The 23723-nt window shown below is 50.5% G+C and overlaps 10 protein-coding genes and 1 non-coding gene across 11 annotated transcripts; 5 read left to right on the top strand and 6 right to left on the bottom strand.

Annotated features, from left to right (window-relative positions):
- The first annotated feature begins 127 nt into the window (after nt 1-127).
- Nucleotides 128-201, top strand: BJY04DRAFT_t132. Its single transcript has one exon. It is a non-coding gene; the product is annotated as a tRNA-Ile (tRNA).
- On the bottom strand, nt 178-2276 carry BJY04DRAFT_197773 (alpha-mannosyltransferase). Its single transcript, XM_073712513.1, has one exon. It carries the CDS (start codon nt 1894-1896, stop codon nt 421-423), a length of 1476 nt encoding a protein of 491 aa, XP_073567531.1. The 5' UTR covers nt 1897-2276; the 3' UTR covers nt 178-420.
- Nucleotides 2264-3331, bottom strand: BJY04DRAFT_197772 (uncharacterized protein). The gene is made up of 3 exons (XM_073712512.1): nt 2985-3331; nt 2442-2931; nt 2264-2382 (listed from the first exon to the last, which is right to left on the bottom strand). Exons 1-2 carry the CDS (start codon nt 3157-3159, stop codon nt 2621-2623), a joined length of 486 nt encoding a protein of 161 aa, XP_073567530.1. The 5' UTR covers nt 3160-3331; the 3' UTR covers nt 2264-2382; nt 2442-2620.
- A 668-nt stretch (nt 3332-3999) lies between these two features.
- On the top strand, nt 4000-5766 carry BJY04DRAFT_125801 (putative Snf1 kinase complex beta-subunit Gal83). Its single transcript, XM_073708402.1, has 3 exons — nt 4000-4892; nt 4978-5578; nt 5628-5766. The coding sequence occupies exons 1-3, from the start codon at nt 4120-4122 to the stop codon at nt 5673-5675; spliced, it is 1422 nt and encodes a 473-aa protein (XP_073567529.1). The 5' UTR covers nt 4000-4119; the 3' UTR covers nt 5676-5766.
- Nucleotides 5593-7522, bottom strand: kae1 (O-sialoglycoprotein endopeptidase). The gene is made up of 2 exons (XM_073712511.1): nt 7087-7522; nt 5593-7022 (listed from the first exon to the last, which is right to left on the bottom strand). Exons 1-2 carry the CDS (start codon nt 7436-7438, stop codon nt 6298-6300), a joined length of 1077 nt encoding a protein of 358 aa, XP_073567528.1. The 5' UTR covers nt 7439-7522; the 3' UTR covers nt 5593-6297.
- Nucleotides 7523-7871: 349 nt separating this feature from the next.
- Nucleotides 7872-10045, top strand: BJY04DRAFT_230498 (ribosomal lysine N-methyltransferase; the record flags this gene model as incomplete). The annotated part of the gene is made up of 4 exons (XM_073719307.1): nt 7872-8092; nt 8127-8733; nt 8787-9014; nt 9070-10045. The coding sequence occupies 4 exons, from the start codon at nt 7872-7874 to the stop codon at nt 9559-9561; spliced, it is 1548 nt and encodes a 515-aa protein (XP_073567527.1). The 3' UTR covers nt 9562-10045.
- On the bottom strand, nt 9878-12201 carry BJY04DRAFT_125751 (enhancer of polycomb-like protein 1). Its single transcript, XM_073708401.1, has 4 exons — nt 11836-12201; nt 11224-11709; nt 10873-11169; nt 9878-10820 (listed from the first exon to the last, which is right to left on the bottom strand). The coding sequence occupies exons 1-4, from the start codon at nt 11992-11994 to the stop codon at nt 10059-10061; spliced, it is 1704 nt and encodes a 567-aa protein (XP_073567526.1). The 5' UTR covers nt 11995-12201; the 3' UTR covers nt 9878-10058.
- Nucleotides 12202-12501: 300 nt separating this feature from the next.
- cnaB (calcineurin regulatory subunit B) lies at nt 12502-13288 on the top strand (the record flags this gene model as incomplete). Its single annotated transcript, XM_073714174.1, has 4 exons — nt 12502-12607; nt 12657-12709; nt 12758-12831; nt 12910-13288. 4 exons carry the CDS (start codon nt 12502-12504, stop codon nt 13286-13288), a joined length of 612 nt encoding a protein of 203 aa, XP_073567525.1.
- Nucleotides 13289-14836: 1548 nt separating this feature from the next.
- Nucleotides 14837-15371, bottom strand: BJY04DRAFT_125745 (uncharacterized protein). Its single transcript, XM_073708400.1, has 2 exons — nt 15077-15371; nt 14837-15016 (listed from the first exon to the last, which is right to left on the bottom strand). The coding sequence occupies exons 1-2, from the start codon at nt 15324-15326 to the stop codon at nt 14937-14939; spliced, it is 330 nt and encodes a 109-aa protein (XP_073567524.1). The 5' UTR covers nt 15327-15371; the 3' UTR covers nt 14837-14936.
- A 3991-nt stretch (nt 15372-19362) lies between these two features.
- BJY04DRAFT_197730 (mitochondrial 37S ribosomal protein uS9m) lies at nt 19363-21188 on the bottom strand. The gene is made up of 3 exons (XM_073712510.1): nt 20226-21188; nt 19459-20148; nt 19363-19385 (listed from the first exon to the last, which is right to left on the bottom strand). The coding sequence occupies exons 1-2, from the start codon at nt 21094-21096 to the stop codon at nt 20057-20059; spliced, it is 963 nt and encodes a 320-aa protein (XP_073567523.1). The 5' UTR covers nt 21097-21188; the 3' UTR covers nt 19363-19385; nt 19459-20056.
- A 141-nt stretch (nt 21189-21329) lies between these two features.
- BJY04DRAFT_197727 (putative translation elongation factor eEF-1 subunit gamma) lies at nt 21330-23430 on the top strand. Its single transcript, XM_073712509.1, has 4 exons — nt 21330-21444; nt 21533-21734; nt 21968-22690; nt 22748-23430. Exons 1-4 carry the CDS (start codon nt 21415-21417, stop codon nt 23032-23034), a joined length of 1242 nt encoding a protein of 413 aa, XP_073567522.1. The 5' UTR covers nt 21330-21414; the 3' UTR covers nt 23035-23430.
- Nucleotides 23431-23723: the final 293 nt, after the last annotated feature.

Genomic DNA, 23723 nt, shown 5'->3' with positions numbered 1-23723 from the left:
ATTTTTACACCACCCCTTTCCTCCTTTCCGCCGACTCAGTTGAATGAAGCCGTCTGCCTCAGTTCCATCTGCTTGTAAACTAATCTTGGATTGTAGCTTTCTTTTTAAAAAGCCTGAAACATCAACTGGTCCCATAACTCAGTTGGTTAGAGTGTGGTGCTAATAACGCCAAAGTCGAGGGTTCGACCCCCTCTGGGACCATGATGTTTTTGCCATTTTCTCTTCTTTTTAGAGCCTACCTAGCTAGTGTGCGTGACCCAGTGGGCATCGATGTCACCACGAGGGAGGAATACTAGGTACGCTCACGAGCGGCACGCCAAAGAATTGTGTCCTGGAGGGACGCCTCGGAAGTCCGTACACAGTCTATGGTCTAGATCTGATACCTGGAAGTAACCTGTAGATCGCTCCATGTACACACACTCAGCCCCTCGTATCAGCAAATATAGCATTCCAGTAATCCTTGACCCCCTTACAAATCCCGGTCCTGCGACTCCAAGAGCGGAACTTATCCTCGAGCTCGCAAGCCGTCCAGAGAATCTCCCTCCAATAGTGCTTTTCCACATCCGCGCCGAGGTTCTCTACAACGTCTTCCGGTATTGTCCAGGCACGGGTGTAACTCCCGTCGTCTGCAAAAGCTGGATTGACCTCATGCGGCTCGAAAATTGTTGCTGGGTCGAATTTGGGGAAGTTGGCGTGGATGAAGAAGGGTCGGGACGACGGTGCCTTGTCCCTAGAGTTAGAGAGCTTCATCGGATCCGAGTGCAGGGCGTAGTCTGGCGATGGGTCGAACTGTACCATTGCAGAGCCTGCGAGGCCGCCTGCGGTACGGTGACCCATTGCGACGATGCCTTCTTTGACCTGATAAAAGGGCTCGTTGACGGCTATAGCGGCTGCGACAAAGGTTTCCTTGTCGCCTTCGCCGGCTGCCCCTTGGGACAGGAGGGCGTAGTAGTAGTCGGGACCGAACAGGTTATAGTAAGTGCTTAGAAGCAATGTTCTGGCGTGGGTTTTCTTTGACATGAGAAGCTCGCCGGACTCAGTGGACTGCCGTGGACGGACGCCCGGTTCGGGCATTGGCTGCGATGCGATTTTGAAGTAGTATGAGGAGACGGTAGATGCCCAAAAGTCGGGCCATGTAACCATGTTTGTTGACTTGAATGGCTCATTTGTGAACAAGGATTCTGGTTGCATGATGGGGAACGAGTCGGCATCTATAAAGAGAATTTCCTCAAAGGAGGAAAATAGCATGGCGAAGAGTTTGAATTGATACTTCTCTATCTTCATGACCCTTGGAGCGGTGTCGAAGATATGGGATAGCACCACGCATCGCGCATCTAGAGAGGGAAGAACCACGTCGCAGATGTGTGGTTCATACTCATCGTCGTCTGCTAGAAAGACCTCTACAGGAAGCTTCGAGCCCGTCCGTCTGAGCATGCGTAACGAAATGATCAATACCGGCAGATAAGACCCCCCAGCTGTAGAGACTATCCCCCGGGTATTTGGAACATAATGTAGGTCTGCCGCCATCATATCCATACCCTTCAAGAACCTGCCGTGAGCGCGCTTCATTTCCTCAACCTCACCCGGTAGCATGTCTAGCATCTCTGGTCGATTGTCAGGGTCCGATTCCTCGACCCTGATCGTAGGTGCATTCCCCAATCTGAAGGGTGGACCGCACTTCGGCGCAGACGCAATCAGGACAGGCTGAAGGCGACTCCAGAGAGTGATGTGGCCGTCCAATGTCAGCTCTTGCGCCTGCTCGTCGACATTCTGGAAACCCCCCTGAGTGACAGTGAGGTGACCTGGGTAGCGCTTGAATGACCAGACGCAGAATACTGTAAGAGCCGTAGCGAGAAGAAGTATGCGCACCCGCGCCAGTGATCGCGGTAGTATCATTATTGTCCTGCACTGTTGTCGGGGGGTTGCTAGTCTTTCACGTTGGCAGTAGCTGACACGGTAGGTCGTCGATCACTAGCGAATGTGGCTTGTTTCGTTTGACAGCTCGGTGGCACTCGATCGGCGTTAATTATAACACCGAACTTCAAAGACCCCTTCAACGGCAGCTAGGCCGGTGGGTGATTTGTCCTTTAGCGATCGGCATTGGGGTGGATAGAAAAGACGTGAGGATGAGTCTCCAATAGTCAAGGAGACAGGAAGTAAGTAAGTACAGTACCTAGTGGGGAGATTGAGCGGTCGCCAGCCAGATAAGAATGGGCTAGCCCTGGCCCCTGGGACCGAAAGGCTACGGCTATCTAGATCAAAATTTTTTTTTTTTTCGAACAAAGGTGGTACAGGATTATTGATCAACTGAGTGCAAATTGGGGGATGATATGATGAATGAATGCATCTGCATGTCAAGGTTGTTTGTCGACCCCGAATCGTGTACGTCATCCTGCGCTGGCATTCATACCTATCTATCCATACTTAGGTACCTACTATAGGTGATCCATGATCCTGTCACTGGCGGAACTGAGATGTCTATCCACCGACTATGATCGCCTATTCTTCTATACAGATTCCGCACTCCACAATCCTCTAGTCTCTATTTCTCCCAGGAAATCCGTACCGAGAAGGTCATGTTTCGGAAATCCAGAATGACCCATCACAAGCCCGTGCGCTCTCAGGAAGTGAGCGAAAACTCAGATTCCTGGCTTTCTTCTTCCAGAATGGTTTCAGAAACTAGACCACTCTTCTCCGTGCCCCATTTCCAATTGATCCACATGTCCTTGCGCACGATAGGGTCGCGTGAAGACATATACCCCCGCCTCTCAATGGCTCGATGCTCTCGCCTGGATTTGAGACGAGTAGTGATTGAGAGACCTGGGGCATTCTGTAAGACAAATTCAATACCGACTCTCGTTGTATAGTAGAGTATAGAGCCCAAACAAACTCCTACCAACGAAGCGACTGAGAGGTATATCAGGAGTGGCTAATCACGTCAGAAAGCAGCCTAGAACGGATGTAAATAACGAGATTCCATACCTGTAGACTAATCAAGATCCTGAGAGGTAGAAGAGCCAGCCACAGCCCCAATGAGCCCAGATAAATGAAGGGTGAGGCCAGCAGACCGAGTAGGAAATATGCGCAAAAAGCTACATAGTAAATAGGATATATAATGAAGACGTAAAATGGGAATGACAATGCTGAGAGGAAGCCCATCAGTATGGGCTCTAACTCATGAAGACACTGTTCTGGATAGAGTTGATGTCTGCTATGCTAGACTCAGAGATGATGATGCTGTGGTCAAGGGATTCGGCCCGGAGATGCCGCGGAGTACCCTTTTGGGAAGGAGGCAATGTTGGCGGTAACAATAGGCAGAATAATGTTTGTATACTCCATGCAGTATCCTGCAGTAGGCTCGAAGATGGTTGTCTGTTGCATGTGGAAGTCGAGTAATGACTGGATGCGAGCCTATAGATAAGCCAGCATCCCGGAGACGGAGCCTGGAGTGATAACTGGACGAATCAGAGACAGTGCATTCAATCCTTGTCCGGAAGGATACAGAGAGGTGGGTATAGTTATCTATGGGACTACTCCGTGGTTAGCTTGGGTAACGGTGGGAAACGAAGGTGAGATGGCATGTGCCTTGTGTACCATCAGATATGATTCAAGATTCTACGCTACATAATCAAGAGCAGACTCAAGTATCTATAGGCTGTAAAGCCAATGCATGCCATATTTCCCAGACATTATTACCCTAAGCCCTAAATGGCAGTTTACGGCCAGCGGTTTAGTCAGTTCCTATCAACACTACTGCAGCGGTTGTCGAGTCGTCGACATCATCTCCAGAGCTGCCAGACTACAGCCCTTGTTTCTTCTCCCCCTTCCCGGTTCTTTCGGGTTTCTTGCCACATGTGTACCCTGATTATACGAAATAGATTAGTTATTTCTTTTGTCACCCCACGCCCCTTGCCTTGACTCATCGAGTACCTTCTGTTTTCCGAAATCAGATTGGCCCGATCTGGCGTTCTGCCCCTCGGGCTTCTGAGATCGACTCTTTGATACGGATGTCTTGATTCCCTAGACATTCTCATCCCCGGCTCATCAGTCTCTTTCTGCCCCGCATCGCGGCCTCTCCCCTCATACCTTCGTTTCTCTGCAGCCACCTCACGTCTCAAGATGGGCAATAATCCGTCCAAGGGTCCTGCGCCTGCCGGAGACGGCCCGAGCCCGGCAGCTTCGGGCACCACGAGCCTGACGGGTTCAATGACTGAGAAAAAAGGGTCTCGCAGTCCGTCAGTCTATACCACCTCCTCAGGCGCTACCAAAGCACCCTCGGTCGACCTGTCTGTCTCCAAGGAGAAGGTAGGGAGCCAATCGTCATCGCAAGCACACACTCCCGTCCAGCGTCCCCTGCCATCACGCAATGTCGCAGATTCACCTTCTCGCATGGTAGACCGGCCGGACTACCACGAACCCAAGAAAGCAGATTCTCCCCGCCCAAGAGAGATCCCCGCGCCACCTGATACGTCTAAGCCCGTGCAAGTTCCGGTATCTGGTGCTGCTGCTGCTCGACGCGATCCATATCAATCTGTTGCTCCATCGGGTCCGCCTCACAAAATGTACTATAGTGCGTCCCATCACCTCCAACGTCCACCGCGGATGCCTCTTCCAATCGGCGATGCCACAGCTACGCCGGGTTCGCCCATTAGCGGACCTGATGACCCCAGCATACTCGCCCCTGATGGAACATCTGCCGATCAGACAACGCTCGAAAAGCTAGCCATCACTACAGTCGAAGACGAGGATATCGTGGTGGATGAGATTCAATCGCTTGGTGGCGTTGTCGGTAGGGCTATTCCGACAACCATCGAATGGACGGGCGGTGGTGACAGGGTCTATGTGACTGGCACATTCGTCAATTGGGAGAAGAAATTCAAGCTAAACAAAAGGTTTGTGAACCGCGCTGTTGCTGCTTCATAGGCATATCTATCTCACCATTAACGGTTGCTAATCGAACTGCCTAATCAACAACAGCGACGTCAACCCTAGTGTCTTGACGGCGAAGCTCAATCTCCGCCCCGGTACACACCATCTGAAGTTCATTGTTGACGGCGAGATGCGCGCCTCTGACAACCTCCCAACCGCTGTCGACTTCACGAATCATCTGGTCAACTACATCGAACTCAGTGCAGATGATGCAACTCGATCGCGGAGAGAAAGTGACAAAGGGGCTCTGTCGCCTGGCGTCCACCCCGCGCAAGTTCTTCCCAACGAGGTTGTGGATGGAAAGGTGGAAACCCCTCTTGAAGAAGAAAAGTCCGACAAGGAGCAGGAGCCGGAGGAAATACCAACCGGCGATTTCCGTAATATCATTCCCAAGTTCCTCCTCGATGTTGATAAGGAAGAAGAGGACAGCGCTCCTTATCAACAAGCTGTTAATATCATTGGTGATGCGCCCACACCACCAAGCCTGCCACTTTTCCTAGGAAAGTCTATTCTGAATACCACCACGCCCATGAAAGATGACAGCAGTCTGCTCATCAACCCTAATCACACCGTGCTCAATCATCTCGCTACCAGCAGCATCAAGAATAACGTTCTAGCCACCAGTGTGACAACGAGATATAAACGAAAGGTGTGCATTTTGAACCCGGATATAACTGTCACTTGCTAAACGCATCTAGTACGTGACCACAATTTTGTATAAACCTACCGGAGATATCGGCGAATAAAAGGCCCTACCAGGCGCTTGTTATTCAACCACGCCCTACCCAGTCTCCGACGACATGAGCAAGTATTCCTATGCTCGGCCCAAAGTACGATGAAGATCCGTAATATTGATAATTGGTCGGTTAGCCCTTCACCGCGGATCATAACCAGTTGCAGAGGCTATCCGAAGCAAGTTCAGCCATCTTCAATGTTGAAGATCCTTGGTCGAGGATCCTTTGGTTGGAAGCTCGACCTTGCGGCAGGCGGCAGACTGCAGTGGCATGAACTTACCGCCGAAAGCCAGTTGACCGTCAATAGAGCACGGATCTATCATTGGTTTGACTCCATCCGTGGCATTCTGAGGGCACACACGATAGCAATGGAAGTTATTTGGGTAGCCATTCGCTTTACCATCTCCTCTCATCGAGCGTACTATCTCAACTCAGGATACTAGGTCTCACCTGAACGAACATGTGTTAGAGAATGAGGACACAGCTCAGTACAGGTTATCGTCACTTTCCAGGGAGAGATGATCCTTTCTCTAACCGATTCATACTTGCTGGCCTTATACCAAGAGAAAGCTCGGCGAATAGAGGTAGAGATGCTTTGGCTGGTAAAACTGTTGTTGAAGACAAATCCTCTAATTCAATCTCTCCATTGCACAAATACATCATCCGTGCGAAACCGCTGTGTGCATGTCGACTCTTCAAACTGCGTCCGGAATCCTGTCTTGTATGCGAGTATACCAGCCTGCGCGATCATGATCCCATTGTCAATGCAGAACCTCTCGTCCGTTGCATGAACACTGCCACCCCTATCTCGGGCCATAATGCCCATCATCTCTTGTAACCGCTCGTTACACCCAACCCCACCTACAATCAGAACCTCCTTCGACCCAACATGCGCCATAGCGCGCTCCGTGATCTCAACCAGCATCGAAAAGACAGTCTCTTGCAGGGAGAAACAGAGATCTGCTCGCGTGGGTTTCTGGTTTTTTGATGGCTCGTCTGTGTTGTTTTCGTCTTCGTCGTCTTGCTGCTCTCCGTTTAGTCCATACGCTCCTGCTAGGCCATCGATTGCCGCTAGAATCCCAGACATCGAACAATCCATGCCCTTTACTGTGTATGGGAGGTCGACGAGCTGTTTGCCCTTCTTCGCCAGCTGCTCGATGTTATAACCCGGCGCTGGGTCGTTTGAGATATGTAGTGTGCGCGCAAACCGGTCGAGGCAGTTGCCGACTGCGATATCGAGGGTCTCGCCAAAGATCCGATATCTTTGAGAGCTGTATGCGATGACTTGAGTATTTCCGCCGGATACGTAAAGAACAACGGGGTTTGAGGCGCCGGTGATGAGCCGGCCCATTTCAATGTCTGCGTAGTCACCAAATTAGCCAACGAGTTCCCAGTGCAACTGGGGGTCTTGAATGTCACGTACGTCCAACACAGTGATTGACGCCAATTAACTCCTTCTCCCATAGTAAACTTAACGTCCTCGCGGCGACTGCGACACTTTGCAAGGGAGCTCCCATGCCGGGTCCTTTAGTATAACAAATGCAATCCACATCGTCAACGGAAATCCGAGCATCTTTGAGAGATTTTTTGACAAGCTTCACGACCCAAGCCCTATGGTGTCTTGCTGTATCTTTGGGGAGAAATCCTTCTCCAGGAGGAGAGACATAGGTGTGACGGATATTGGCGAGTACTTGTGGGGTGCTACCATCCTTGGGATGTAGCATAATGCCCACGCCGAGTTTATTGGCGGAGCCTTCGAGGCCGATGGCGATCATTATGACAAGGATAGATATGAAATATGAGGAATTCTCTTTCAAAAACAAAAAGTATTAAAATCGTTTAGATGGATAACTATGATGATGTACCTATGGAGGGGCAGAAATAGTCGGAGGTTCGGGGAGTGTTTTTTTTATCAGCGACGTTATCGATTGGCTCGTGCTTCTTGGGTCGGCCACGGTAAATCCGCTGCTGCGTTTATCCGACGGTATACAAGACCCTACTAAGAGAATACAACTCAACAGCCCACTCCTCCTCTTCCCCTCTCCCTACTCTCATCCCCCTCCTCCTCTCCCCCCCTCTTCTTGGTCTGACATATGTATACGACTGCGCAATCACTCTCGACCATCTTACTCTTCTCGATTTCGACCCCTCACCGACTCTGACTTGATTTTCTTTGTGCTCACCCACAATCCTCACCAAGCTCAGTCAATGTGGTCCTCTACCAATTTTTCCGACTTTGGCGCCTTCCAACGCCAGTCGGATGAGTTTGCTTCATGGCTAGCATCTAGGAATGGTGTCCGAGTGAATAATAAAATTCGCATTGCCGACTTAAGAGCAAATGCTGCAGGACGAGGTGTCGGTACGTTTCTCCGCCTGCACGAGTTTTCCCTCGTCTCAGCCGTCTGTCGATGGCAATTCAAGTCGAACCTGTTCTTCAAAGTGGCACTGTCTCTGATACGATAGCCTCGCCGTTATAGTGGCTCAAGCCGACATCATTGAAGGCGAAGAACTTTTCACCATCCCCCGAGCTCTTGTCCTCTCGACCCACAATTCGAACTTGCAGAGTCGGCTGTCTCAGAACTTGGGAGAGCTTGGGCCGTGGCTGTCCTTGATGCTGGTCATGATATATGAGTACCTTCAACGTGATAACTCTACTTGGGCCCCATACTTTAGGGTCTTGCCGCACAATTTTGATACCTTGATGTTTTGGTCGCCCGAAGAGCTTGCCGAGCTTCAGGGGAGCGCTGTTGTTGAGAAGATTGGGAGAGAGGGAGCTGAAGCATCCATCCTGGAGACTATTATTCCTATCGTCCGAGCACATCCTCAAGTTTTCCCTCCTATTGATGGGCTTGCTTCGTTCGAAGGCGATATGGGCGCTCAAGTTCTCCTGAACCTCGCTCACATTATGGGTTCTCTGATCATGGCTTATGCATTTGATGTTGAGAAACCAGAGAACGAGGATGAGCGCGATGGTGAAGACGGATACTTGACCGATGACGAGGACGAACAGACCTCGAAAGGCATGGTCCCTTTGGCTGATATCCTGAATGCAGACGCGGACAGGAACAACGTGCGTCTCCAACAAACGCCCAAACTTCACACCCCTTCTGACTCTTACCACAGGCTCGACTGTTCCAAGAAGAAGAGTCACTCGTCATGAAAGCAATTAAGCCCATCCACGCGGGTGAGGAGATCTTCAATGATTATGGAGAGATTCCTCGAGCTGATCTCCTGAGGCGCTACGGTTATGTTACTGATAACTACACCCCTTACGATGTTGTCGAGCTATCTCTTGACTTGTTCTGCTCCTGCGCGGGTCTCAGCAATTCTGACATTGAAAGCCAGCCACGGGTGAGGACCTCGTGAAGCCGCCCCATTTCCTTAAACATCCCTTGACTTTCTATAGCTCCAATTTCTTGAGAACCTTGAGTTGCTCGATGATGGATATGCCATACCTCGACCTTCAGCGGATGAATCCCTTCTCGACATAATCCCAGAAGAACTCGCGGTGCTACTCAAAACCCTGACCCTGACCCCCGAGCAGTTCACCCATCAGGAACAGAAGCAAAAGCCACCGAAATTGACCTTTGGCAAAGATGAAGCAAGAGTCCTGCTCGATACAGTCGTCAAGAGCCAACAACGGTACAACACGACGATACAGGAAGACCATGAACTCCTCGCCCAGATCAATCAGCTCGAAGCCTCGAGTCCTCTGGGAGGGTCTTCCCGGCGGCGAAAGATGGCAGTTCAAGTTCGACTAGGCGAGAAAGAGATTCTCGAGTTCTTGAAACTCAAACTCAGTGAGCACATCGCCAGCGCCGAGACCAACCCTTCATCCAAGCGGACCGCCAACGGCGACGTCGACGATTCCAGGAGAACGAAAGCCCAAAAGAACTGACGTCTCGCCAAGTCCTACGACACCACTCATCAAGTTACGAACAAAAGTTTTCGCTTTCTCAAAGATATTATTAATTGTTTTCTTTGTTTTCTTTGTTTTCCCTTTCTTTTTTTCTTTCTTCGTTGCTAATCTCATAGCTTCACTCACTATCACCACACCACCACTATCCGTACATGCTTCTATCGACCGGTGTCGGCTGCAAAAAATGAGGATATAAGAAAAGAGGAAAACTGGCTATGTACACTAACATCGCATAATCTTAGGTCGTCATGAAAAGGAGGGAAGATGATCATCAGCGACGTTATCCTGAATTTGATTGGGTGGAAAAGGGTTTTGCGTTGGAGAAGGCGTCGAAAATTGCCACCATGAAGAGAAACTGTCGAGGGAGTAAAAGTACACTAAGTTTCGAAGAGAGGCGGCAGTCAAGGAGGAACTGGATGTGCTCGAGGAAGGCGGCGGAAATGTGGTGAAGGGAAGGAGAGAAATCGAGAGCCGGCTCAAGTTTCAGGTGTGGGAGCGATGGCGCCAGGCCCGGGATTCGATCCCATCGTTTGTCCCGGATTTGGGTTGTTCATTACGGCTTGCTCAGCCTGCAGTCGTCGTGCTTGCGCTGCTTGTGCTTGGGCATGTGCTTGATCTCGGGCTTTGGCAAGCATGATGGCCCGATTCTGCATGATCTGGATGTCGTACTGATCCATCTCATAGTCGAGATCCTCGTCTGAATCTTCCTGGTCATACTTGAATCGGTCCGCCTTCCAGGGGTCTAACTCCACTTTACAACCTGGATCGAGATTACGACGATCAATCAGCAGCCGCCCACCACGCCCGATGCGTCTCCTAAATGAGGGCATCTTGTTTGCATCCTCGCTGGTTATCAGAGCGTGCGTGGCCAGCTTATCACGAAACGATATGGGGCCTGCGGTATCTAAGGCTGATGAATCCAGCATATTTTCGGAAGTGTCCGATGATGGAGGAGTCGGCAGTTGAGTCGTGATCGCAGGACGAAACAGAGGCTCAAATGTCCTCTCAGGAGATGGTGAGAGCGGTGCCCGCGTGAAGTCCACATAGCCCTCGTTCCATTTGATGTGTTTGGCAATGTTCGCCTTGATATCGCGCAGAATATCGTTCTCCTTCTCCGCTTGGACATCCTCCAGCAACTGCAAATCTTCTGCAGCCTGGGTTCCAGGCTTTGGTGGCATACGAAGATGAGTTGCTGTTGGACGCTGCATAGGTGGCGCCTCCGTAGGCTTCTTCTTAGGCTGCTCGAATTAGCATGTGCATTGGTTGGAGCAAGATGTGGATTCCGCTTACCTTCTGGTTGATGAGGTCCTCATCGTCGTCCTTGATGTTGAGTTTCCTCTTCATATCCTTGACCTCAGCCCGTTGAATAAACACAACCCGCTCGGTTGCCAGCATCTCCTTCCGCGCTAACTCTCGTTGACGGACTAAAGCGACTAGCTGGCGAGCGTCTTCAAGTTCCTTTCTGAGTCTCCTCAGCTTCTCCGCGCTCTGAGCGTCCCTGCCCCGAGTCTTGCGAATCTGCCGAACTTCACGTCTACGGAAGCAGACATATGGATCTGTATCATCGGTCTCTTGACCGGTCTCAAACTGCAAGTACGAGTCAGCGGGGGTATTTGGAAGTTTGTATGGGGTGATGTTTACCTTGAGGCTTGCAAATAGACCTTGATTGCCGTTGCTTGTCCGCGTTCCCTTCCAGTGCTCATATACGTCTTTAGCGAAGCGCTTTACGATATCCTCTACGGTGGCGTCCATGGAATCTTGCATCTCCGCGAAACTCAGGACTGGTGGACTGTCTACCGCCGCATATGGTTGTTTTAACCGCGCCGTCTCCTCGAAGAAGTTCATTACTTCCTCGAACTGGTCTTCCGTACATCGGTCGGCGGCGTCCCGCTTCTCGTTCATGATCTTCAAGAACACATCATCCTCTTCAGTCATATTATACGGACACCCGCAGCAATCTTCTACCGTTGAAGAAAAGCGAATATACGTCGCCGGTTGCGAGAAGACAGGGGGGTAAAGCTCGTCATACCGGAGGTTACTGAGGACGGTCTCCGGCGTCGGAATATGGGCTTCATTTACGACTTTTCCTTGCGCAGTCGCATTTATAGCGACTTGCAAATGGAATTCCTGTTCGAAACAACCGCATTAGCATGCGCTGGCTGAGAGAACATACCCCGTGAAAATTTTTTCATATGGGTGAAGTCGGGATGCCATCACGTGATATCAAGGGATTGATGAGGAAGGAACACGTACCGACTCCTCAGCCTTTTCGACACCGGTTTCGATCTGTTGTAGAGCATTTTGGATCTCATCCTCAAGAGCATCAATCTCATGCTCTCTGACTATAGGTATAGACGCTTTAGAGGTGAGCTTCTTGGGGCGCGTTCTCCCCAAACCCCCGTATCGAGTCATGCGAACGTTTAGGTGTAGAAGGCACAGCGACCATAGGAAAGGGGGGGTAAAATTAGGCTCAATCGAAAGGGCGGATCATGTAGAATCGCGTAATCGTATTTTTGTGATGAATGGTGATGGTGGGTGGGTGATAATGATCCTGTAGTACCGGGGCTACCTGCTGACTGAAGACTTGACGTTGACCTGTTTTGCCGCCCTTTGCTCAACCCAGACTCACAGCCTAAGGGAGGGAGTCAGGGGCGTTTCCCGGTTCGCTAAGTTGGGCCAAGGGCTGTCCGCTTCGGGCTTAGTGCGGGGCTGGGTTCCTGCTATCAGTTTATCTTGGCACGCCTCAACTCCAGCCGCATCTCATCTCCATTCCGCTCTGATAGACAACGTGCATTCTTTCTATTGCTTTTGCATTCATTATCCACATCACCCATACCTGTATTCTTTGTCCTGGATTCTCTACCCTAGGGCTCTCCACGCTTCTTTGGCCGATCTCCATACAATCAGATATCCTCTACCATGGATCAGGCCAATGAACCCAACAACGCTGCCCTCTATGCGCGCAGGCGGCGGAGCTCGCTTGGAACATCACAGCTCATTGAAAACATCGTTTCCGCATCAAACTGTCTGCTCCATCCTGCCTACCACACTCATCGCTTGCTGACTGCTCCCAGTCGACAAGGACGAAGTTGACCGACTCCGCAAGCGTTTCATGAAGCTCGACAAGGTGCGTACTCTAGACCATAATAACGAGCCGATTTAACAGAAGTCCCAGGATAATTCCGGCACAATCGATCGTGACGAATTCCTCTCTCTCCCACAAGTATCTTCCAACCCGCTCGCCACACGGTGCGCCTCACCCCGAAACTCCTCTCATACCACCCGCAATTCGAAGCATTCAAGCAGAAACTAACTCCCCCCCCCCAGAATGATCGCCATCTTTGACGAAGACGGCGGCGGTGATGTCGATTTCCAAGAATTCGTCTCCGGTCTCTCTGCATTCAGCTCCAAGGGCAACAAAGAAGAGAAGCTGCGGTTCGCGTTCAAAGTCTATGACATCGATCGCGACGGCTACATCTCCAACGGCGAGCTCTTCATCGTGCTCAAGATGATGGTCGGAAATAACCTGAAGGACGTGCAGTTGCAGCAGATTGTGGATAAGACGATTATGGAGGCGGATAAGGACCGCGATGGGAAGATCAGCTTCGAGGAGTTTACGGATATGGTGGAAAATACGGATGTAAATTTGAGTATGACGTTGAGTATGTTTTCCCCTCCCTTAGTCTTTGTATCTCTGGCGTCATGATGGGTCTGTAGTTGTTTTGCTGAAGGATGAGATATACTCCAATTTGAATTGATGCTGACGATATATACGATACAGGCCAAATTTAAGCATAACGCACTTTGGATACGATTGACTCGGCCTTGGTCGAATTCACACCCCGCTCTCTTTTACCCTGTGTGTTGTTTGAATGGCACTGTACTGGATTTGCGTGGACAGGGTTGCACCCGCACTGCACTGACTGGATTATCTCCTAACATCACTATATCACCTGACATGAATATTTACGAAACGATCGTGACGACACTAAAACACCACAAAATGGGAACCTAGGTAACTTGGCAGAGTTACTACGTCGAAACCCGCCCATGTACCCGAGTCCTAGGAACGAGTACTCAGAAACTCCGGCACTAGGTACATACTACTCAATTGGATGAAATGACATACATGAACCTTAACGGAATCTAACTTCCAGGCACAGACAGCTGGGTCCAAATAAAGTTTTTGTCGTTCCACGCGGTTTACTTAAATTGGAAAACACTTCTCAGCAGTACGTATATTCCGTACACGGTAGATGTATTCACGTGGACTGGTGACTTAGTTTCAGGATACATTGTAGCGGTAGAGGCTGGCACAGTGTACATGGGGAGGGAGCACGAGGCATATGTGGAAATTAGTAGTCGATATGTGCGAGAGGCAAGGGTGTCATGACCGTGCAAACTTCATTCAAGTATTTAAGTATTAGTATTTATGGCCATTGCTCATCTAGAACGTAACTTGGAGGTTTTTGAGACAGACGAATGCGCATGCATGGGGCGCCAACTACCCCCCTCGAAATCGGACAATTCAAGAGCACAGGGTATGGAACCAGAAAGTGATCAAATGGCAAAAGAACAACTAAACCTCCTAGTAGCGTTGCAGATTTAAGCATCGTGGGTACAAGTTCATGAGTCCGTACAGCCCCGGCAGAGCGACAAAACACAAGAAAAAAATATCGATTAAATCTCTGCCGCGGCTGCAGCTATGTATCAGCTGATTAACAAGGGTTTAAAAGATGGCAAGAAAATGGTATCAATAACGGATAAATCTATGATTCACTGAGAGTAATCGGGGCGCGTTCATTTCTCGTATCGATATTTATCCGCTTCTTCGAGATGACGGAGGGAGAGTAGAGAAGGACAGATGGTCGGGCGGCGCACCGTGTTGGGGTTTCGATGATAAGCCTTTGACATGAATGTGCGGTGCACAGTCGAGCAGAGCTCAAGGAGAGAGGATTGATCGTGCTAAAATGCGATCACATTCCTTGCCCTTGAGCAATAATACTTGACTGGGAATATTGTCGAGTCGCTGATTAGGGCTCGTCGCAAATATCCCAAGTCAGAAAGACGTATTTTTGGGCACTCCAGCGTCAAGGAGCAGAGAGGTGTGCTGAAAAAGCGCTTGGCGTGGCGATGATGAGACTTGTCGGGCATCAAATTCCTGGATCTATCAATCGATAGCGCATCCTGAAAGCCGGGAATGTGATCATAGTTAGATGCCAGGTCTAATATAGCCTATCTGTCTTAGAAGTTAGGGCCGCCCCAGAGGACTGACGCGGAAAGTGGATGCCGTCTGGGCGCTGGATAACTCGATCTGCACAGTATAGAGATCCGTGCATCTGAAGCCCAAGACCTCATGTGTGCGAAGATGCGGCCGGGCGAGTACGAGTGTGCTCTGATCGATTTTCGAAAAGGTCCAAACATTGACCCAAGGCTGTTTCGTTCCCATTATTATCATCTGCGGGCTTTTTTTTTTGTCTTTGGGCCGACTTACCAGACAAAATCTCATCCTCCCAGATGCCCATCTCGTAATCCACCAAGCCGTGCGGTTCCATTTGATCACAAAGGCGTATTAGCGCTTTTCCCAGAGTATCCATCTCCTCAATGCTCAAAATACAAGCCCGAGGCGGATGTTGCCGTTCAGTCTGAAGTAGTTCCTGCGTCATGTCTTTCTGTTTCTGACATAACGCAAGCCAGGAGACATTGAAATCGTTCCATAATCTCAAGCGAGCTGGGTGTGGCATTTGGTCATCGCGAAGAATTCCTGAATTAGCATTACGAATGTCAGCATCTATCACATTTGGCGGCCTTCAATATAGGTAGGAGGTGATAAGTAGCCCTGGCAGGGCGAGCCTACTCCTTCGCTCTGCATGAAGATGGGCGACGCTAAAGAGAAACTTACCAAGCTCCCGCGCGCCACTAGCCACTAGCCACTCGGAGATATTCAGCAGTGATCGACTAGCATCTACCAATCGGCCGGCACGCGTGTGCTCGATGGCCCCTCGCAATTCTCGCTGAAAATCTCGAAACGGCTCAACCGAAACAGGCGCTTCTGCCATGACTTGGGGCTGCGATTGTGGTAGTGCTTGCTGTTGTCCCGCCGCCGCCCCCACGGGGGTCAAGTCCGCCATGGTTGCGGAAAAGGGCTGTGTTGCGCTCGAGCGTCCAATGGGCCCCGGCTGATTATATGCCGACAGAGAAAGTCCCGACGTTAGGTAAGGCGAAGGGAGCCCAGCGCCTGACGGTTCATTGGGGGTGTAAAACTGTGGAACAGAAAACTGGCCGGAGAGTGATGAATCCAAGGCTGCAGACTGCCGTGATGAAAACGGTGGCACGAGCTCGTACGGATTCTGCGTTGAGGCCTGCTGCCCGAGGTTGTATACCATCTCGGGCTCGTATGAAGGGAAGGGATGCTGGCGCTGCTGGTGGTCGCGCAACGTCGGCGGATACGGTTGCAATTCGTCCTCCTGCAACGCACCGCCCTGGAAGGTGCTGTCTGTGTATCCATATTCCATGTACGCAGGCATTCGTGGTCTACCGGCGGCCTGCGATGGATCTCCACGTGTTGGATTGAACCCAGTCTGTCTGAACCGGTCTGCCGTGCTGCCGGATGATCTCGAAGCAGAGCGGCGGGGTATGCCCTGTTGACTCGCGTAATGGGCTTGCTGGTCATCCTGCTTCATACGTCGAAAGTCTCCATCCATGCCCCCGAACGCTCCCCCGCGCAATGGATCAAAGTTAAGGGACCAATGCGTCGGCGGGGAGAGCGGAGGGCTCGCGTAGGATTCCAGTTTGGCGGGAGAAACAGTGACCTTGAAACGGCACTGTGGATTATGCCCTTGCCCACTTCAGTCCTTGATGACGGCAATCTCGTCTATTGTCACTCCGGCAGAGGCCTAATGCGAGTACTACCGTGTAAAACGTAAGCGCGCGTTAGTCTCACACTTTCACCTCCGCACGATGACTGGGTACAACCAAGGCGACCTAGATATCACTTAGCTCAGTCAGCTCCACTCTTGGTGAGAGACGGCCAAACTCACAGACTTCTGGCGATTATCGCAGCTAGAAGCTTAATAAAGAGCGCTTGAGCAGTCAATGACAGGCGTATAACACACTGAAGCCAAACCTAACAGATATTATGCGATAAGAGCCGCAGAGCCTCAAGGGCTAGAATGGACGAGGCGGTTTGGTAAGGAGAGAAAAAGGAGAAGAAAGTCAAGGTCGAAGCTTACGAACAGCTTCTAGGGGCTTAAGGTCAGATGCAATGCAAGATCTCGTCAGTCTGCCCCGTGGTTGCAGCCCAAAGGTGCTTATTATTGGGGAACGGTGAAGAAGAGAGGGGCAGTTGAAGTGGGAACGAGCAGAAAGGGTAGTCGAGACGCCGGGGATCCCACAAAGTCAGGAGTAGGTAGACCCTCGCAAGTACTTATAAGCAAAGCAACGGAGGATCAATCCTCAAAGCAATAATTGGAAGCCTCAACAACGAGGCGAATGGATGCTCTCAAGAGACCCTGACAGGCGAGACAAAACAATGGCCCTGGCGTCACAAATCATCAATGTCATGGCTTCTGGGCCCTGTGCAGGATCTTCTACCTTGTGGAGAGTGAGGTCTGCAAGAGAAATGATTAATTTAAGTGGAAAAAGTAAAAAAGGAGGTTGTTGACAGGAGTACCTGAGGCTAGAAAGGAAGAGGCCAAAAGAGGGCGAGGAAGACTTCTAAAAGGGAAAAAGGAAAGATGGCACGAATGGAGCATAAGTATAGATCTGTTTTGCTTTTGTCTATCATCAAGAACAGCTAATGCAGGAGAGACAAAGAGTCTTCTTCTTTATTTCTTCTATAATCCTATTCTTCCAAAGTACTCCCAGGCCGACGGGAGCACATCCGCACAGTTCACTTGAAGCTGTTCGCCCCATCTTTCCAAGACAAGCATGAGCAGATCAAGTGCATCACTGGTCACCTTTAGCCCTCTAAGGTGCTAGCCAGGACCACTTTTGCTCGGGATTGTACCAGGCTTAAATAGTAGGAATTGTACTAGGGACGCACTACTCCTGATTAGTAGAAAAGATCTCCAAGGGATCCGATAAGGTTAGCGACCACTTCCTTGGGAATCAGCCATTTCAAGAGTTTTCTGTTCTTGGAGGTTGGATTGCAATCATTCCAAATCTCCGGAAATGATGGTTCACCTAGGCAATAAGAACCTGGAATCGTGGGCTGCTGGTTCCTCCCACAGCCCCGGTTTTTCGCCCAAAGAACCAGCTTACTCGAGGCTGTGAGTGGGTGACCCAGCGTGCCGGAATCTGACCTGTCGAACTTCCGGAGGAAACCGTCCGTCAACAAGTGAGTCGTCAAGTTGGAACGATGGCAAGAGGATAAAAAGCAATGTTGAACGCTGTGAAGTCAGTTGGAAGTTGGTGCTCGCTTGGCTTGGGTTTTCTTTTTTTTTTAATTTCTTTTTATCTTTTCCTCTTCATGACCTTGAGAGGCGGCATGTCGTCTTGGGGCTGCACGGGAGCAACCGTTGACAATGACAGCTGTTGCTGGGATCCTCGAGGATCGAAGCCTGGGGTCACCATTTGCACCTCAGACCAAGAATGACTTGCTTCGATCAAAGTACGGCAATGAACAAGGATTCCTGGGGTAGATCATTGTCCAACAGAGCCTGTGGAAGATTTCCGGCTGCGAATGTCACCAGTGCTGCAAGAGATCAATGCATGCAGCTCAGCCAATCGAGATCTGTCATCATTCCTCGATACACCCTAATTCGACCGGTGGCACACTTAGTTCTGTTCTTGTGAGGCCCGAGAGCCCTAGGATCTTAAGGGCGAGTCCGGCCGAGATCAGAGTCCAAGGCTTTGGGTCGGTCATCGACGCCAGGGATCGACTTCAGTCAGCTCGATTGGCGCTGGATCGTCCGATTGACTCAACGATTCGACTGGACATGCTCGAGGGCGAGGCTGCCAGGGCTGGAGTATGCAGTGGGGATGGCTGTCGATCATCACACGCTAGAGAAGATGGCTCAGGCCTTTGGCCTCTAGGCTCTCGGGGTAGGTAGATCTCTTCGCAGCACGATATGGAAATGGCTTGGAGAAATTTGGAATTGTAGTCTCGCTCCCAACCCGGGTATACTGTCACAATCAAGCAATCCATCTCAGAGGAGTGACATCGGTGACCCGCTGGGCATAGTCAATCGCTTTGTCTTTCTGACCGGAGCCAGAAGATGACTGCGAGATGATTAATCGACACTGTAGACGAAGGCTAGAAGTATTGCAATAGCCAAGTTTGATGGCTCAACACAGGCTGTGTTGTGAGGCCTCCGTACTTCTGGCAGTCTACGGGACACTCAGTATACTCCGTCACATGTAAATGAATCACCTGATACCTACCTACCACATCTTCCGTCAACAACACACAAGTCACTTCCAACTTCCAAGGAACTTGCAATTGCCTACGAGACTACGAGTCCCTCGTACAGCCCTAGTAGGTACCTTCATGCAATAACCTAGTCACTTTTGCCTACACTTTCCCTCAATTGGTCCAACACCACCGGCCTCGTGGCCAGGAGAGGTGCCTCGAAGCCCATGACACACCCCATCCAATCGATTCAGTTCCGGAGCTGCCATCCCATGTCCTCATTACATCGGACAGAAAGACAGTGTCCGTGATTGGGCAGGATGGAAGTACAAGATTTCAGAACCAGCTCCTCACGTTCGTTGGACGCTGACAATCAGCATTTTAACTGAAGCTTAAGAGGAACGTGCGGAAAGCCCCAGGATTCAGAGGTGCACAAGATACGTACCCAGAGTAAGGCTAGCTTGGTCGAATCTGGATCATGCTTATCTTGCTGATTTGGCACGAACTGATGGCCTGACGGTAGGAACCTCTTATGCATGTGTCCGCCCTGGCATACTTTTCTCCTCCACTTTGTCCTTTTCTTCTTCCGTCGTGATGAACGCCCTGCGAAGTCTTGACGATCATGATCTCCGGTCCTAGCCAGTGAGCTGGGTCCATTTGGCGATCTAAACGCCATGTTGTGGGTAGTTTGCTGAGCTTGGACTGTACCGAGTTTTGCCTTGAGCTTATTTGTGAAGCGGATTGCCTTCCGGCTCGCTAGTCGGTTCCTGGAAGTTGAATTCAGCTCCCTTGCCTAGAAGACAGCTTTCAAATGAACAGGGCCAAGGGAAATCCTGGACCAGATACTCTGTGCCATTGTCATTGGTATTGATTAAAGGTAAATGATGGTCGTACAGATATTTTACATCATGTTCGGTTAAGTTGATGAACGAAAAGAACGCCAATAGTTACATGCGGGTTGCCGCCAACATGCAGCGTCGTCGTACCTGAAAGCAACATCAGGATGCCGGATGGAGAAAAAACGGTCTAGAAAAAGGCCTTCGGTGAAAGTCGAATAATACATGTAGAAAACGAAAATAGGTACCGAAGGGATATAAGCAAGAGAATCCGCACAAATGCATATCACCTCTTGACCCAGGTGGGCATCTTGCGCGCCTTAACGTGACCAGGCTTTTTCCTCTCAACGCGACGAGCATCCACCGTAATAACACCAGCTACAGTACAGATAAACATGTTAGCATATTATTCCGAAACAGGAACAACATTTCCTCGATCTGATGAGGATGCGTACCTTTTCGCAGTAAGGGCTTGAGGGCAGGCTCGTGAATCATTAAAGCCCGTCCGAGCGCCAATGCAATGGCCTCTGCTTGCCCAGTTGTACCGCCGCCGCTTACCGTAGCCCAGACATTATACTTGTCAAGTCTTGCTGTAGATCTTAGAGCCCATGTCACACTTTCCCGGTCGTGCACACGAGGGAATGCCTCAACCAAATTCTTTCCGTTGACCAACACCTCTCCTTCTCCCTCAACCAGGTGCACCACAGCCGAAGACGATTTTCGCTTCCCCTTTCCACGGGCACGGCCCAATTCGTCCACTGTGGGCTGAACCGATTTGTTGCCATACGGATTTCCGGGGCGCGTGTATTCTTTCAGCATCAGTCGGACCGATTCCGGCATGACTTTGTAGTCTATGCGATTTAACTGCTGTAGAAGCTGGACTACGCCTTTAAACTTCTTGGTTGGGATCGCTTCTCCAATGTGCTCCTGGAATTGTGGTTGCTTGAGCCAAGCGACTCTTGGTGCATCGGAAGATGATACAGTGGGTAGATGTCGATGATCCTCTAGAGCCTTCTCAAGCCTCAGAAGACAATCAAAGAACTTCGGAGTGCCGGTGAAGTAAGCAGGTGACATAGGAACGACTCGTGCAGGCAAGGTCCGAATCTGCTCGAAGTCGATAGCCGGAGCAGCCTCGAAACTGTCAGCTTCAACATCAGTCGCATAGCTCCGAAATTTTCCACGTCTTTGCGAGTGTGCTGAGAGGGAGAGTCTTGGACCAAAATATGTAGGAGCTGCTGAGCGTTGGGGGAGCGACGCCCGAAGGTAGGTTGCGGAACGGACAGACTGCATGGCATGGGGCACGCAGCTGGGGGTTTGCCAGGCCATGATGAGACAGACCGGCTGCCAATGGCCTCGGTGAAAGTCAGGAGCAAGTATCGGGGGGGGCACGCTTGAAAGGCGTAATGGCTGATCCTCGCCTGGCCGGTCTGTCGCGGTGCTGGGCCATTCCTGCGGATTTTCCAGATGAGCGCACGTGATCCGAGCAAACGTTCCTCCGGCGCCGAAACTCCATCTGATTCGCACAAAATTATTTCATCCGCTGCAGACTTTGGAGAGCCCAAGTTTCGTTTTTTCCCCCTCCTTCTTCTTCTCTCTACTCCCTCTCCTCTCCTCCTATCCCTCCTTTCACCTCACACATTCACAATGGCTTTCGGAAAGCTTTACGGTTCTCGCGTATGTTCTTCGAGTGCTGCTCTGATATTCAACCCCAGACACACTGTTACCCCTGAAATTTTTTGAACAGAACTGACTGCGTGAACAGGAGAACACTCGCACCACCGCCATTCTCGTTGCTGCTAAGCACAACGATTTGGAGCTCGAGCTTGTCGAGACCAAGGCCAACTCTTCTGCCGATTTCAACCAGTCTGCTGAGTACCAGAAGATCCAGCCTCTCGGCAAGATCCCCGCCTTCGAGGGTGCCAATGGCTACACCCTCTCTGAGGTTATCGCCATCGCTGTCTACGGTATGTCTACACAATTTTACAGAATATGCGTGCTCTTTTGCGTGCTCCTCTCTTCCATATGATGAGCAATTCTATTATTAGTTATCCCTGTCAGAACAATACTGTTGATAACATACAACTCTGATTTTCTTGGTTACCCCGCCTTTGGGCAAAATACCTTGAACGAAGACGTGACTCAGATTTTTTTTTTCATCACCTTTTTAATCAGACATCTGATGCTAATGTCCTTCAAGTGACCTCCCAGAACGAGAAGACCACTCTCCTCGGCAAGACCAAGCAGGACTATGCTTCCATCCTCCGTTGGTTGTCCTTCGCCAACGCTGAGCTGCTTCCCAGCTTCGGCGCTTGGTTCCGTCCTCTCCTTGGTCTCGACCCCTACAACAAGAAGAACGTCGACGAGGCTTCCAAGGCTGCTCTGAAGAAGCTCGCCGTCCTCAACACCCATCTCACTGCTAACACCTACCTCGTTGGCGAGCGCATCACTCTCGCTGATCTCTTCACCGCCTCTCTCCTCCTCCGCGCCTTCGCCAACGTCATCGACAAGAAGGTTCGCTCCGACTACCCCGCTGTTACCCGGTGGTTCCAGACCATCATCGCTCAGTCCGCTTTCAAGGCTGTTGTTGAGAGCCCCGTTCTCGTTGAGGAGGCCATCAAGTACACTCCCCCCAAGAAGGAGGAGAAGCCCAAGAAGGAGGCTGCTCCCGCCGCTGCCGCTGCTCCTGCCGATGAAGAGGAGAAGCCCGCTGAGAAGAAGCCCAAGCACCCCCTTGAGGCTCTCGGCAAGCCTACCCTCATTCTCGATGACTGGAAGCGCACATACTCAAACGAGGACACCCGCGCCGCTGCTATGCCCTGGTTCTGGCAGAACTACAAGCCCGAGGAGTATTCTCTCTGGAAGGTCGACTACAAGTACAACGAGGAGCTTAAGCTCACCTTCATGGCCAACAACCTGATCGGTAAGTTGGCACCTGTTACCTGAAGTCATACAGAACAAATGCTTACTAAACATTCAGGTGGTTTCCACGCTCGTCTTGAGGCTTCCCGCAAGTACCTCTTCGGCTGCCAGGGTGTCTACGGCGAGAACTACGCCTGTGTCATCAAGGGTGTCTTCTTGGTCCGTGGCCAGGAGGCTCTCCCGGCTTTCGATGTTGCCCCTGACTGGGAGAGCTACGATTTCATCAAGCTCGACCACACCAGCGAGGCTGACCGCAAGTACGTTGAGGACATCTGGGCTTGGGACGTTCCTGTCGTCGTCGACGGCAAGGAGCTCTCCAACGCCGACGGTCACGTCTTCAAATAAACGAATTGTTAGATGCCATAGTAACTGACCCATGATGATGATATCCAAAACACACTGTTGCACTTCCCTTTTGTTGAAATATCCTCTATAAACCTTTCTTCAAAAGTATCTATCTTACTTTGATATCCTTTTGGCAATGGTTTAATGCCCTTGCTTCTTTTTCTCACCTTCAACTCCGTCAAGTGTCATGTCTATGCTCCCCACGATGCAATGGTTTTATGTCATGTCAAGTCTCAAACAATGAACAGAATCTCCATGAGAGTCATCTCTATATAATCCAACTTCTCTCCTTTTATAAGTGTATCATCGCGTGGGGCCTGTCTCCGGCACATTGACACAGAATAGATACGGTTTATATATCAGCCTACCCAGAATCACGATCAAAGTGCGTATTACTCTCGAGTCTAGCATCGTGTAGTTCGTCCCAGTCCTAATGCACAGAATCTCTGGCAAAACCAGTGACATATATATACCCAGCATATCTCGTATTTATGGAACGGGATCGACCTCGTGAACATATGGATGCCTTGTCACTCTTAGGCAGGAGGATACAAAGCCCTTCAAAGCTCGACAAGCCTGGATAGTGACTTTTACATGGTACTTACTCAGCCTTTTCCGATCTGCCCAAATGATTGCCCCGGAATATATCAGCTATGGACATTAGACCGGGTCTACGATGGTCACAGCTT

This window comes from Aspergillus karnatakaensis, assembly GCF_047715665.1.
Source record: "Aspergillus karnatakaensis strain CBS 102800 unplaced genomic scaffold BJY04scaffold_53, whole genome shotgun sequence".
NCBI lineage: Eukaryota > Fungi > Ascomycota > Eurotiomycetes > Eurotiales > Aspergillaceae > Aspergillus > Aspergillus karnatakaensis.
Note: the sequence above shows the minus strand (reverse complement) of the source record. Positions and strands in the feature narration are given on the sequence as shown.

Bases quoted from the DNA above. Each gene is read 5' to 3' on its own strand.
- BJY04DRAFT_197773 (XM_073712513.1), bottom strand. From the start codon at position 1,896: ATGATACTACCGCGATCACTGGCGCGGGTGCGCATACTTCTTCTCGCT.
- BJY04DRAFT_197772 (XM_073712512.1), bottom strand. From the start codon at position 3,159: ATGGGCTTCCTCTCAGCATTGTCATTCCCATTTTACGTCTTCATTATA. The intron at 2,932-2,984 runs AGGTATGGAATC...TCTGACGTGATT, and splicing joins CAGGATCTTGATTAGTCTAC to AGCCACTCCTGATATACCTC.
- BJY04DRAFT_125801 (XM_073708402.1), top strand. From the start codon at position 4,120: ATGGGCAATAATCCGTCCAAGGGTCCTGCGCCTGCCGGAGACGGCCCG. The intron at 4,893-4,977 runs GTTTGTGAACCG...AATCAACAACAG, and splicing joins AAATTCAAGCTAAACAAAAG to CGACGTCAACCCTAGTGTCT. The intron at 5,579-5,627 runs GTGTGCATTTTG...AAACGCATCTAG, and splicing joins CAACGAGATATAAACGAAAG to TACGTGACCACAATTTTGTA.
- kae1 (XM_073712511.1), bottom strand. From the start codon at position 7,438: ATGATCGCCATCGGCCTCGAAGGCTCCGCCAATAAACTCGGCGTGGGC. The intron at 7,023-7,086 runs GTACGTGACATT...GTGACTACGCAG, and splicing joins CGTCAATCACTGTGTTGGAC to ACATTGAAATGGGCCGGCTC.
- BJY04DRAFT_125751 (XM_073708401.1), bottom strand. From the start codon at position 11,994: ATGACTCGATACGGGGGTTTGGGGAGAACGCGCCCCAAGAAGCTCACC. The intron at 11,710-11,835 runs GTACGTGTTCCT...TGTTTCGAACAG, and splicing joins TCGAAAAGGCTGAGGAGTCG to GAATTCCATTTGCAAGTCGC. The intron at 10,821-10,872 runs GTAAGCGGAATC...TAATTCGAGCAG, and splicing joins AGGACCTCATCAACCAGAAG to CCTAAGAAGAAGCCTACGGA.
- BJY04DRAFT_125745 (XM_073708400.1), bottom strand. From the start codon at position 15,326: ATGCCACACCCAGCTCGCTTGAGATTATGGAACGATTTCAATGTCTCC. The intron at 15,017-15,076 runs GTAAGTCGGCCC...GGAACGAAACAG, and splicing joins GGAGGATGAGATTTTGTCTG to CCTTGGGTCAATGTTTGGAC.
- BJY04DRAFT_197730 (XM_073712510.1), bottom strand. From the start codon at position 21,096: ATGGCCTGGCAAACCCCCAGCTGCGTGCCCCATGCCATGCAGTCTGTC. The intron at 20,149-20,225 runs GTACGCATCCTC...TCTGTACTGTAG, and splicing joins CAAGCCCTTACTGCGAAAAG to CTGGTGTTATTACGGTGGAT.
- BJY04DRAFT_197727 (XM_073712509.1), top strand. From the start codon at position 21,415: ATGGCTTTCGGAAAGCTTTACGGTTCTCGC. The intron at 21,445-21,532 runs GTATGTTCTTCG...CTGCGTGAACAG, and splicing joins GAAAGCTTTACGGTTCTCGC to GAGAACACTCGCACCACCGC. The intron at 21,735-21,967 runs GTATGTCTACAC...ATGTCCTTCAAG, and splicing joins TATCGCCATCGCTGTCTACG to TGACCTCCCAGAACGAGAAG.